At 43.8% G+C, this 14,362-nt stretch overlaps 1 protein-coding gene across 1 annotated transcript in view; it reads right to left on the bottom strand.

The window, feature by feature from the left end:
• The window catches only part of SLC43A1 (solute carrier family 43 member 1), a 228,194-nt gene that overhangs the window by 119,010 nt on the left and 94,822 nt on the right, over positions 1 to 14,362 (bottom strand). The window contains exons 6-8 of the mRNA XM_063958575.1: positions 8,317 to 8,409; positions 5,420 to 5,553; positions 4,979 to 5,139 (exon numbers count right to left, since the gene is read on the bottom strand). Of these exons, the coding sequence (XP_063814645.1) occupies positions 4,979 to 5,139; positions 5,420 to 5,553; positions 8,317 to 8,409 (388 nt within the window). The remainder of the gene's footprint in view (positions 1 to 4,978; positions 5,140 to 5,419; positions 5,554 to 8,316; positions 8,410 to 14,362) is intronic.

The following is a 14,362-nucleotide window of genomic DNA, read 5'->3' as shown; positions in this document are numbered from 1 at the left end:
AGCCATCCGGCTTCGGTACCACAAATAGAGTGGAATAATACCCCTTTCCTTGTTGTAATAGGGGTACTTTGACTATCACCTGCTGAGCGTACAGCTTGTGAATGGCTTCCAACACCCTCTCCCTTTCGGAAGAGACGGTTGGTAAGGCAGACTTCAGGAAACGATGAGGAGGACCCGTCTCTAATTCCAACCTGTACCCCTGAGATATTATCTGCAGGATCCAGGGGTCTACCTGCGAGTGAGCCCACTGCGCGCTGTAATTTTTGAGACGGCCCCCCACTGTCCCCGAGTCCGCTTGAGAGGCCCCAGCGTCATGCTGAGGTTTTTGCAGGAGCCGGGGAGGGCTTCTGTTCCTGGGAAGGAGCTGCCTGTTGGTGTCTCTTCCCTCTTCCTCTGCCTCGTGGCAGGTACGACAAGCCCTTTGCTCTCTTATTTTTGTAGGAGCGAAAAGGCTGCGGTTGAAAGGTCGGTGCCTTTCTCTGTTGGGGAGTGACTTGAGGTAAAAAAGTGGATTTCCCGGCAGTAGCCGTGGCCACCAAGTCTGATAGACCAACTCCAAATAACTCCTCCCCTTTATACGGCAAAACCTCCATGTGACGTTTTGAATCCGCATCGCCTGTCCACTGTCGTGTCCATAAGGCTCTTCTGGCTGAAATGGACATAGCACTCACCCGAGATGCCAGTGTGCAAATATCCCTCTGTGCATCACGCATATAGATAAATGCATCCTTTATTTGTTCTAACGACAGTAAAACATTGTCCCTATCTAGGGTATCAATATTTTCAATCAGGGATTCTGACCAAACTACTCCAGCACTGCACATCCAGGCAGTTGCTATAGCTGGTCGTAGTATAACACCTGCATGTGTGTATATATTCTTTTGAATAACTTCCATCTTTCTATCTGATGGATCCTTAAGTGCGGCCGTCTCAGGAGAGGGTAACGCCACTTGTTTGGATAAGCGTGTGAGCGCCTTGTCCACCTTAGGGGGTGTTTCCCAGCGCGCCCTAACCTCTGGCGGGAAAGGGTATAATGCCAATAACTTTTTTGAAATTATCAACTTTTTATCAGGAGCAACCCACGCTTCATCACACACGTCATTTAATTCTTCTGATTCAGGAAAAACTGTTTGTAGTTTTTTCACACCATACATAATACCCTGTTTTACGGTATCTGTAGTATCAGCTAAATGTAACGTCTCCTTCATTGCCAAAATCATATAACGTGTGGCCCTACTGGAAAATACGTTTGAATTTCTACCGTCGTCACTGGAATCAGTGCCCGTGTCTGGGTCTGTGTCGACCGACTGAGGCAAAGGGCGTTTTACAGCCCCTGACGGTGTTTGAGGCGCCTGGACAGGCATTAATTTATTGTCCGGCCGCCTCATGTCCTCAACTGACTGTTTAAGGGAAGATAAACCATCACGTAATTCCACAAATAAAGGCATCCATTCTGGTGTCGACCCCCTGGGGGGTGACATCTGCATATTTGGCAATTGCTCCGCCTCCACACCAATATCGTCCTCATACATGTCGACACCACGTACCGACACACACCGCAAACTCACAGGGAATGCTCTAATGAAGACAGGACCCACTAGCCCTTTTGGGGAGACAGAGGGAGAGTCTGCCAGCACACACCACAAAGCGCTATATATACAAGGGATATCCTTATATTAAGTGCTCCCTTATAGCTGCTTTAATATATATATATATATATAGCCATTAATGTGCCCCCCCTCTCTGTTTTACCCTGTTTCTGTAGTGCAGTGCAGGGGAGAGACCTGGGAGCCGTTCTGACCAGCGGAGCTGTGACAGAAAATGGCGCCGTGTGCTGAGGAGATAGGCCCCGCCCCTTTTTCGGCGGGTTCTTCTCCCGCTATTTTTCCAGTCAGGCAGGGGTTAAATATCTCCATATAGCCCCTATGGGCTATATGTGAGGTATTTTTAGCCTTGTATAAGGTTTATATTTGCCTCTCAGAGCGCCCCCCCCCAGCGCTCTGCACCCTCAGTGACTGCCCAGTGAAGTGTGCTGAGAGGAAAATGGCGCACAGCTGCAGTGCTGTGCGCTACCTTATGAAGACTGAGGAGTCTTCAGCCGCCGGTTTCCGGACCTCTTCACGCTTCAGCATCTGCAAGGGGGTCGGCGGCGCGGCTCCGGGACCGGACTCCACGGCTGGGCCTGTGTTCGATCCCTCTGGAGCTAATGGTGTCCAGTAGCCAAGCAGCAAATCCACTCTGCATGCAGGTGAGTTTACTACTTTCCCCCTAAGTCCCACGTTGCAGTGATCCTGTTGCCAGCAGGACTCACTGTAAAGAAAAAAACCTAAACTAAACTTTCTCTAAGCAGCTCTTTAGGAGAGCCACCTAGATTGCACCCTTCTCGTTCGGGCACAAAATCTAACTGGAGTCTGGAGGAGGGTCATAGGGGGAGGGGCCAGTGCACACCACCTGACCTAGTAAAGCTTTACTTTTTTGTGCCCTGTCTCCTGCGGAGCCGCTATTCCCCATGGTCCTTTCAGGAACCCCAGCATCCACTTAGGACGATAGAGAAATGCTGATTGATCGGGGCTTTACATGGGCCATAGGCACAGATTGCCAGTCATCAGTGGAACCAGGCCCGCAGGAGGGAGGTACAGATTGAGCACTGAGAATAGGTATGTGAACTTGTGCAGGAGGCATCCACATCTGCTGTTGCTATTTTACACATGATTTAGGGATTTTTCTTTACTGTTTGCTAACTACTACTACTTTCGAGCAATAATATTCCATACACGATTTTTAGTAAATTTCTGTGTTTGATTGCTTTCTGTTGAAAGTTCTTGTGAGTTGGTTCGATTGATTATTGCTTATACATTACTTATTTACCAAATATTTTTAACAGCAAAAAACTGCAGTGCGTTTGTGCCGCTGCTCTGTTGCTTAATTTAGTCAGCCAGCCTTTGGGCTATGATGGTGAACACTGTAAGCTGTGAGGTGGTCAAAAGTAAGTGAAAATTAGTGGAAATTATTGTTATTGAGGTGAATAATACTGTAGGAACAAAAAAAAAATACATCCAAAACCAAAACACGTGCGGGCGGGTTTGGCAAAACCCAAACACAAAGTTAATCCAAAACTGAAACATGGGGGTCGGTGCACATCTCTAACAATAACTATTCCCAGCACTACTTTGTACCCCACAAAGCAAGATAAACTTATTCTCATTGACAAATACGGAATGGATCTCCAACCACATCTCCCTAAATACTCCCGCCCGCCACTCCGATCGGCTTATGACAATCGCCTGTAGTCTACCTTGGTCACTACATCCCATGTGCGAATCCAAGATTTTGCCCACGCTGCCCCTCTTCACTGGAAAAAGCTCCCTTGCTGTATTAGACCTTGCAAAGCTTCAAACGGGCACTGAAAATTCGCCTGTTCATCTAAGCCTACCCGTCAGCATAACCCAGTCTTGAGACCGTTCTCTCATCCTCATACCTTGGCCATCTCTGCCTCGCTTACTTCCTGGCACCAGGCCACCTTCCACTTGCTTGTACCTCATGTCACCTGTCTATCTCCCTCTTCCCCTAGATTGTAAGCTCCTTGGAGCAGGACCTTCTTCCCTCCTGTTCATACAGCCCTCATCTCCTGCACTTAAATTACAGCTCTCTCCTACTCAGTGACTGTCTTTACCTGCATTTCCTCCTGCTCGTGACTGTTCATCTCTTCCAATGACTGCCCGCCCCAGTACTAGGCTCATTACTCCTTTGCTTCCTGACATCTCAGCTGTATTGTGTACTGAGAACTGCGGTGCTAATTGTTACCGGTGCTCTGTGTTTAGTTTTCTGTGATGTTAAGTTCTGTATACCCTGAATTGTTCTAATGTGTGTTGTATATACGGTGCTGCGAAACACTTGTGCCACCGTATAAATAAATTGTAATAATAATAATAGAGGAATGTGGAATGGAGACATGGAACTCAATGATTATATCTCTGGTCATTTACAGAACTGCAAAATGGCCTGTACCTAAACGTAGTTCAAGCAAAGTTTCACTGTAACTTTGTTTACCCCTAGTCTAAGCTAAAAAGTATGTTAATGACTAGAGAACTGGCTAAAGAACACACAGAAAAGCATTTAATAAATACACCCTTAATTATGTAACTATGGGGATGACTCAGTTAGCGGCATGGTGCCTGCTGTACAATCTGCAACATTTGGCCGTGTACATTTCCACTTGTTATTGTGGCACAACAGTGCAAATTTCCTGTGCACCACTATAAGACTAGCAATGTTGTTGGTCTGGAATGGCACATAGTGGCCAAGCCACTAATTGGATTACCCTCTATGAGTCTAACAAATTTGAATTCACATGATGTTATTACATTATAAATACTGACTGTGCACTGCAAACAAAAAGGGTGTCTGAGGCCTCTTCTTGTACACTTATACTGTAGGTCTATTCAATTCATGTCGGAATGCCTGACAGGTCAAAAAAACTACTGTTTTCGCCGTTTCTAGGGCAAACTTCGATTCGAAATTGAATAGTGAAGTTTTCGGATCCTCTCCGTTGACACTAATTGAATATACCCCTTAAGCGGAGTACACACTATATGATATATCAGATGATGTTGCGATCCACGACAGATCGCAATGACTATGATACTGTATATTGTCTACCTTCAAATTCACCCAGTTCATCATTTGATGAATTGGGTGGTGCACGCCTGACGCAGTGTTGTTACATGCAGTATGTAACAATATATTGTGCTGTCAGACAGTGGATCGTGCTCTGGGTATGGTGGTGCAATGTTTTGTTACATCATATCACTGTGTCACAGTGTCACACAGTGACGCAGTGATATGAAGGTGTGTACCAAGCTTTAGATATACTAAGGACTTTGATGTTCATTATAATACATAAGCATTTGAAATGAATCCAGGATTGTTAACTTACAAACATTAATTGTAACAAATGTGTATATTTAGAAGCCCTTACCGCTTTTTTTGGCAGGTTTTGACAAGTCTTCATTGGACAAATGTTCTCCCTGAGAATCACCTTTGCGACTTAATCGTTGGCCAACAGTAGTCACGTGGGTGTAAAACTGGTCTCCAGTAACTTTGTGGTCTAATGCAAGAGTGCGCAGTGTAACCTTTTTCCTGTGAGATTATCAGAGAATGTGTGAGAAGCAATAAGAAGGGTATATGTTTCAGTTGTCTTCATGACGATGAGTGCCATTTCAATTGCTTTAAATTTGCTGCAGGACTGTTCCATTCTATATTCCCTTTCAAGCTTTTCCAAACTGGGCGCCACATCAGAGTGTCACAGCATTATCTTCTGTTGTGCAATTAACCCTCTTCAATTGTGCAATTAACCCTCTAGCTGTCAATATGGACCATTCTTTCTTTAGCCACTGCTTATTGATCGCTACACACTCACGTAAAGTCGGTCTCTTCTGGCGACGGGATGGATTCCTTGGGCCAATTGATGAGACAGTTGAGAAAAATCAGACAAGCTAAAGCAGACCAGCCCAGCATAATCCCCACGAAAGAGACACCTGCCTCGTATATAAGCTGTAAAAAGATTAGGTCAAAGGTTTAGGGGTTAAATGCTGGAAAACATCATAGAACCTCAAATGAAAGAAAATGGATCCATGCAAATGAAATAGCAACAATCATTATACGTTAAGTTTGTAATTGCTATTTTTTTAATTATTAAATGGTCCTGGCTCTTTTCTAAAACTTTCCCATGTCCAGTTACGGCTCCAGAGCAGTCCAGAATTCAAAAGGGGAGACACACCAACTGCTAGCTAGTCAGTTTGGGATCGCAGTTAGTGGCAGTTGGTGGCAGTTGATGTGGCTACTTCTGGAGCTGCCACTGCCTACGTCACACAATTTCCTCATGCCTATATAGGCCTACCAGTGTTGCAGTCTGAAATTGGAGAACTGTGAAAGGTCTAAAGAAAACCCTTTAGAGGTTGTGACAAATGTTATCACTTCTGATTAAAGGAAGCCAATAGTTTATAAATAGAACTGTAGTAAATTCACCAATAAAGGTCCCAAGACTGGTAAAGCCATAACTGCTACAAAGCAATTATATTTCTAATCTTTCAATATTTAATTAAATTATTTTGAAGTTATTTTAGTAATCAAGGGGCAGATGTATTAACCTGGAGAAGGCATAAGGAAGTGATAAACCAGTGATATATGCACGGTGATAAACGAACCAGCCAGTCAGCTCCAATATGTAAATTAACAGGTAGGAGCTGATTGGCTGGTGCATTTATCACCTTTTACAAGAAATATATATGTCTGTGATCCTGCGCTGCAATTTTAAAGCTGCCGTTTAAAATCGATGGGATTTACCCTCCAAAATCCCCACACACATATACAACGAATACAAAGATGATTAAAAAACAGGCGCTCTTTAATGTATTAAAACTTTAAAACATTGGAAGTCCACTTCAAACTTTTATAGCTTCCTCCAGATCGGTGCCCAAGTGTTAACGTGGGGTTGAAAAGAAACTTACATAGCAGTTCAACCTCGCGTTCCTATAAAGGTATCTTTAAACAGATCTGGATGAAGTTGATCCTATCACACTGTCACTACCCGGCTGGTCACGTTAGATGATCAGAGTGTGGTTTAACTAATTCACACATCCGATTAAGGTAACCCCTTCAGTTTGTGCAGCCATCATTGTTTTGTCGTGCCATGTTACCAATTGAGGCTTCACCTCCCGTTTTTACATGTGTAGATTTAGCCCGGGTAGGACTTTTCATATAGATTCATTATTAACTTTTTAAAATCCACATGATCGCTATAACATCGGGTGATCACGAGTCACATGATTGGAGTTTTAGACAGCTTAGATGAGGTGTGCTCTATCTATGTATTGGTCTGTTTATGTGTCCCAGTATTGTTCACAACCGATGTAATATGCTTCAGCTGGAATATGTAAATGCAGAGATACTTGTATATGACAATCAGGTGTTGTATGTTTCTGTGTTAATTGGACTTCGTCTGGAATTGGTCAAGATCGTCATGTGATTGGAAATGTTTTAGGATAAAATCCAGGAAAGCCAGGACTCTCACAGCACTTCTTGATAAAGAGGAAAGAATCCTTGAAACGCGTTGAAGTTATCCATGCTGTGACGAACATTTATCTTCCATGGGACATTCTTGCTGCAGCTTTCTTTTTTGTGTTATTCTGTGAATAAAACCTGTGTATGTTTTTATGCACGTTGGTTTGCCTGATTCCTACCCACTGCATATGGGGATCGTTTGAAAGATATCTTTCAGTGCACTCGGGACTGAAACCAAATGTAAGTGTTATTCCATACGACCGCTGTGTGTGATAGGATCAGCTTCATCCAGACCTGTCTAAAGATACCTTTATAGGAACGCAAGGTTGAACTGCTATGTAAGTGTCTTTTCAACCCCACGTTAACACTTGGGCACCGATCTGGAGGAAGCTATAAAAGTTTGAAGTGGACTTCCAATGGTTTAAAGTTTTAATACTTTAAAGAGCGCCTGTTTTTTAATCATCTTTGTATTCGTTGCATTTATCACCTTGCACATGTCACTGGTTTATCAAGCTAGAGTTGGATGGTAATAAGCATGGTAAAATGATAATATACACTAAGCTGGTTGGAATGAAAATCTGGTAATGGATGAGACAAATGACAAGCAACCTTTTGCTTCCAAACACTGGAAATGGATAAAACCTGTTGTTCAGACAAATTGGTTAAATCAAGGATTTAACCAATTTGTATGAATGCCAGTTTTTGTCCGTTTTCCAGTGTTGGGGAGCAAATGGTCGCTTGTCATTTGCTCTCATCCATTACCAGATTTTCATTCCAACCAGTCAGATCTGACAGATGAACTGCCAGATACTTGTACAGTGTATGCCCAGCTTTAAGGTATGATTGTTTAGTAATGGCAAATTTGACAAATTTCAAGGAGCATTATACAATAAAATAATCATGTTGAAAACATACATTTGTGTTTTTGTAAACAGTTTCATGTTGGTAATAGAATAAAATAAGCACTCTATGGGCTTGTCTAACTGAAGTCGACCAAAAATTCTTTATTTAACCAATCTGGAACCAACCACTAATGTTACTACAATAAAGATAAATTAAGGTTGTTGCACAGAAAAATATCTAACCCTATATTTTACTGAACTTTTATTTTAACATAATTTGAAAACAAACCATTTTTATTTCTGGGGTACAATTTCCTTGAACACTCTATTTTTGGCCCAGCTACCAAAGTACACAAGGCATTAGTGGTAATATTGTTAAGAGTTTCTAAAGTTTAGAAAAGCAGATCCTTACTTTAAGAAGAGGAAATGTGATGGCAGATGATGCGTAAGATCCAATCATTAACGACATCATTGTAGAGCTCAGGCTGCCAAACATATTGGGTAACTGAAACAGGAAAATGTATAAAATTACTGTATGAAAAGCAGACAATATTTTCCCACTACTGAAAGTTAAGAAACCACTAAACCTAAAATGCAGGTGAATTTGTACAACTTTAGGGCCTGATTCATTATGGATCACTATTGAGGCTGAGATATCTCAATCTGCTATTGCTAAAATTCACGTGAAGAGTCGCCCAGAAAGGATAAAAAATGCCCATCAATGCATTCGCAAATCTGCGTAGGCATTGGCAGATTCGCAATGCATATGTAAAAAAAAAGGACACCATCGACATTTGCGTCTGGCCCCAACATACTCAAACCAATGAGAATGCAGACGTACTAGGCGCCATGTTTTTGAACGCTGCGTTCGCAGATGATGTCATATACATGCCCCGACAATGGCCATGACACGCCTGCGTTTTCCCAACCACTCCCCACAAATGCTGTGTTACCACCCACAAATGGTCACTTCCTTCACTTTACAATTAGGCTGCATACACAAGGCGATCACATTTTGCCCTTCGCGCACACACAATGCATTTGCAGCGCATGCACAGTCTGCTGATACTCACTGCGTGCAATCTCACATTTGCAATTGGTACTGAATCAGTCCCTTAGCTACTAACAGCAATCGTAACTAAATGATAGAATGGAAAATAATTTTCAACATAATTGTGAACAAGTTTAAGCAATTTTCGCTATGTCCATCAAATTTTCTAGAATATATATTAAAAGATCTCAATCACAAATATGGCACTGGGGACATATTTCTGTTAATTGCCTCAGAAATCATTGGAATAATGGTGTGGGCTACCAACAGGATGACCAGGTAAGTAAATGTAGTGGGTACAGAATGTAGGGTTTGGACCTCCTTTGACCGATGGTCCTGTGTGCACAGCACACTCTGCACCCATTATATATATGTCATAGGGAAGAGTAGACAAGTACAACAGTTTACCTAAATGTAATTGTTCTATAATATGTGCCATATTCAATTTCACAAAGCGGATATGGGTAAGATTCAATGCAGGGATGTTAATTGGGTCTTGAGAGCCTAATAGTTTATAAGACAGAAGTGACTGATTGGCTCGTATTTTTTGGATAATGTAAATACAAAAAATAGATTTAAAGATCTAATTATGTGTATGACTGGGAAGATCATGGCAAGTGTGAAATATTATTGAAAACAAATTACTAAGAGAATGTTTTTTGATCATCAATAACTGCCATTGATGTGCTGTTTGAGCTGCTCAATTTATCTCGGCATACTTCTAGGAAGTTGTTTCCTGTTCATATTAAAGCCCATTACTATAAAAATATTTTTTGACTCTAGAAGTCACTTGTGACTGTAATTTTTCTAGTCTAGTTTGCAAAAACAAAGCAAACATATTAGGGCAATACTGGCTTTCCTATTAACACCAGTTAGAATAAAGGTCACCATTTGTCTTAAAATTCCAAATGATTTACATAGGATTCACAGGAATAAAAAAATGACATATAAAAGATCAATATATAGAATAAAAGCAAAAGAGCCTGTTTATCATAGCATAAGACTATCATTGTCCGCCACCAGTACATGTGTAATACCCCTTTCAGACAGAAATGTCTGAAAGTCCAGGCAATTACCTGGCATTTCAGTGCCAGGTAGTTTTGCCAGTCCCTGCCTGACCCCCCTTTCACACAGACATGCAAATTACCGGGTCAAGAATTTAGACCCAGAAATTTGCAGATCAACACAGGTATTTGTCTGTGTGAAAGGGTCAACCTGTGTCATAATTCCCGTGTCTCCGACCCTTGTAAATTCCAGGGTTGAAGTCCCGGGAATTACAACACGGGTTGACCCTTTCACACAGAAAAAGGACCCGTGTGTTTCATGAAATTGCCGGGTGGAACTGCCTCACCCGGTAATTTCATTTTCTGTCTGAAAGGGGTATTAGTGTATGTCAAGTATGCCAAGTTTGTGGTATTCTTGAGGTATTCTTCCATGGAAGATCTTGGAGGGTGTGGTCTGCAGAGGTAACTTGGGGGCTGTGGTGCTATGAATTGCTTAAGCAAGACATTTTCCACCTTCAAAATGCTGCAATTCACTGAATACTACAGAGGGAGGCAGGGCCACATGTTGTGATGCAGTTTGTGAATTACATCAGAGCAACTCCACCTACAGTACATCACTGCTGGAAAGGATAGGATTCGGGACTCTCCCGAACATTCCAGGAGTTTTGGCAGGTATAATACAGTAATATTATAGATACGACAGCCATGTGTCAGGTGTGGTATGAGTTGCTGGTGCTTGGGATCCCGGTGCCCAGCATACCGCCGCCAGGATCTCGAACGCTGGAATGCCGGCAGCGGTGCAAGCGAAAAGAGCCACTTGCTGGCTCGCCACGCTGCGGGCACGGTGGCACATATTCTCCCTCCAGGGGTGTCGTGGACACCCCAAAAGGGAGATTAGGTGTTGGTATATCGGCTGTTGGGATTCCGGCGCCGGTATGCTGAGCGCCAGGATCCCAACAGCCGGTATATCAAGTGCCAACCCCATGTGTCACAGCCTGACAGGTGGATCACTATCCAATTAGGTCAGTTAGTGGGACACCAAACAAAATGTGGTACTTGCGAAGAACAACTGAATTACTTCTCATGTCTGTTAGTTATATCAGAAACTTTCACAAAAAGGGTATATGAAAATTTGTTTTTAATTTCTCCCGTATATGTCTATATTTTTTAGATGAACACATATTTTACAAAAACTTTCCACCAAATGGCGCTTTTACTGCAGACTAGAGTCTAACTTTTGGTGTTTTTTTTTTTATTATAAATTTAAATTGTTACTGTTCTCCAATTTTTATAGAACATCTAGGTAATTCATCGTGCCCTATAGGCGCTTTTCACACAGTCGTAAGGGGCAACGCCCCCTTAACCCTTGCATGCCCTTGTGGCGTGCAATATTTTTATTATATGGAGTATTACCTCCAATTATAATTGTGTGAGTAGTTAAATATTGCACGGACAAAGGGCGTGCGATGGTTAAGGGGTTGAAGTCCCTTGCAACGGCGTGAACAGCTCACGCAGGGCCTGATGAATCACCTAGTAGGAGGGGCGGTTGCGGGGGTGCCGTGGGTGGAGGAGGGGCTGGTGAGGTGGTGCCGCGGGCTGGGGAGGGTGCGTGGATGCTGCAGGTGGGGGTGGAGCGGTTGCGGGGGTGCGGCGGGTGGGGGAGGGGCGGGTGCGGGGGTGCTGCGGGTGGGGGGGGTCCGGGTGCTCGAGGCTGGGTGTGGAGGTGCCGTGGATGGGGCCCGGAGGTACTGCGAGTGAGGGAGGGGTGGGTAATGCTTCTCCTGCATCTCCTCCTGGAAGAAGCTAAGCTGCTGTCCTCCCTTTGGCAGTGGCTCTCCCAGGGACTCGCACAGCAGCCACGCAGCCAGTCACTATTGTTAGCGCCAGTGTCCCGACGCACCGCATTACAGGGAAGAAGATGCACTCAATAAACTACAGCTCTCAGCAGCCCTAAGGGCCATAATGCTTCGACGCTAAGGGCTGCTGGGAGCTGTAGTTTATTTAGTGCGTCTATTTCCCTGTAATGCGGCGCGTTGTGACACACCAGCGCTAACAATAGTGACTGGCTGGCAGAACTGACTGACTGAATCAATGTAAAAGGTGAGAGTGCTGTGCAGTGTCAGTGACACTGCACACTCACTGCACTGCACAACACTGTCACCTTTTACATTGATTCAGCGTCCAGACATTACCCTCCGCGATATCATCCACTCTATCCGTTACATTAGCCATCTCGGGGCTTCTAGGCCGGCAGCCCAGGTGCTGTGTTGCGGAGTCAGGGCCTCTGGGGATCTGGGCGCGGCTGTGACAGGAAGGCACTTCTGTGACATCACGCGCAGAGGAGGCTCCGGGGCTCAGAGAGTATGCGGTTCAGGGAGGGCTATGAAAGCCTTCCGCTGCGCCGCTTTCATACACATCTATGTCGGTGGCCGCAGCAGCTTTTGTTCCACCTGCGCTGCGGCTAGGGAGTGGGGATTGTTGATGCCGGAGGGGGCAGGCAGACTGGCAGAAGGACATCGGACACTGCAGTAAAAGGATTTTTTTTCCCCTATCTACAGTGCAGAGACTTGCTGCAGATGCAGTGGCATACCCTCCAGCTGTACCTTTTTGGCAGGTACAGGACCTTTTTTTATGATCTGTACCGATTTTTGGCTCTCCAAACATCCATTGAAAGTATAGGAAAAGGGGTGTGGTCACGCCACTTTACCCGTGGCCACGTCCCCTTTTCAAATTTGGAGCAATTTTTATGTGTAAATTGTTGGAGGGTATGTTGCTGCAGATGCAGTGGGCTTATTTTGGGATGTGGACCTGCAGCTGCAGCTCCATCAGCCCCATTGTTAATCCTGCTCTGGGAACACACAGCAGCCAAAGGGCAGAGCCTCCCATTGGATGTAACCTGTGTGGGAGGGTGTTCCTCACCCAATCAGCTGTTGACTGGGTGTGATAGACCTGCCGCTAACCCAATGAGAGCTCCTAGCCACGTCCAGCGTTATACACACAGGCACAGAGTCTCAGATCTGGGCTATTATACAGGAGATCACCAATGAGCTACACAAATAGTAAAGAAAGTGTGTGTGTAAAACACCTGCCATGAGAACTGGTACAACTAGTTGATAATCTCATGACACACAATGAGTCACATTGCTGCAGGCATTACAGAATTTCAATTACTAAAACTGCTTTGACATCTTGGCCAAGCCTCTTAAAATGTATCTTCGGCCTTTTAGTTACAAAGGGGCAGATTTATCAAGAGGAGATAACCCATTTTTAGTTGTTACTAACCCCCAAAAACTACCAAAAGGCATTCAGTAGAGAAATCTGAGATTTCTCAAATGGTGTCTAGCAGATGTGTAATATTGCTGCCGCTGTAGCTTTTTTCAAAACTTAGAGGTCATATGCCTGACGATTGAAATTAAATCGAAACGTTGCACAAGTACAGGGATTCGACCTGTTTATTATTAATTAGTACCGGGAGTGCCGCTTATGGTATAATCTATGCATTTGTACGCAAGTACACAAGAGGGCATCGCGCCAGCTGCATATTGATACTTTCACCACAGGAGTGCCGAGTTCCAGCATTGAATATATATATATATATATATATAAATATAAATATAAATATATATGTATATACATTAGTGATGTGCACCGGAAATTTTTCGGGTTCTGGTTTTGGATTCAGTTCCGCGGCCGTGTTTTGGATTCGGACGCATTTTGGCAAAACCTCCCTGAAAATTTTTTGTCGGATTCGGGTGTGTTTTGGATTCGGGTGTTTTTTTACAAAAAAAACCCTCAAAAACAGCTTAAATCATAGAATTTGGGGGTCATTTTGATCCCATAGTATTATTAACCTCAATAACAATAATTTCCACTCATTTTCAGTCTATTCTGAACACCTCACAATATTATTTTTAGTCCTAAAATTTGCACCGAGGTCGCTGGATGGCTAAGCTAAGCGACACAAGTGGCCGACACAAACACCTGGCCCATCTAGGAGTGGCACTGCAGTGTCAGACAGGATGGCACTTCAAAAAAATTGTCCCCAAACAGCACATGATGCAAAGAAAAAAAAGAGGCGCACCAAGGTTGCTGTGTGACTAAGCTAAGCGACACAAGTGGCCGACACAAACACCTGGCCCATCTAGGAGTGGCACTGCTGTTTTCTAGCGAGAGGATGAGTGCTTCCATCCTCATGTGAAGCTGAACCACTAGCCATGAACATAGGCCAGGGCCTCAGCCGTTCCTTGCCACTCCGTGCCGTAAATGGCATATTGGCAAGTTTACGCTTCTCATCAGACGCTTTCAATTTTGATTTTTGGATCATTTTACTGAACTTTTGTTTTTTGGATTTTACATGCTCTCTACTATGACATTGGGCATCGGCCTTGGCAGACGACGTTGAT

The sequence above is a fragment of the Pseudophryne corroboree genome, chromosome 3, assembly GCF_028390025.1.
Source record: "Pseudophryne corroboree isolate aPseCor3 chromosome 3, aPseCor3.hap2, whole genome shotgun sequence".
Classification (NCBI taxonomy): Eukaryota; Metazoa; Chordata; class Amphibia; order Anura; family Myobatrachidae; genus Pseudophryne; species Pseudophryne corroboree.
Note: the sequence above shows the minus strand (reverse complement) of the source record. Positions and strands in the feature narration are given on the sequence as shown.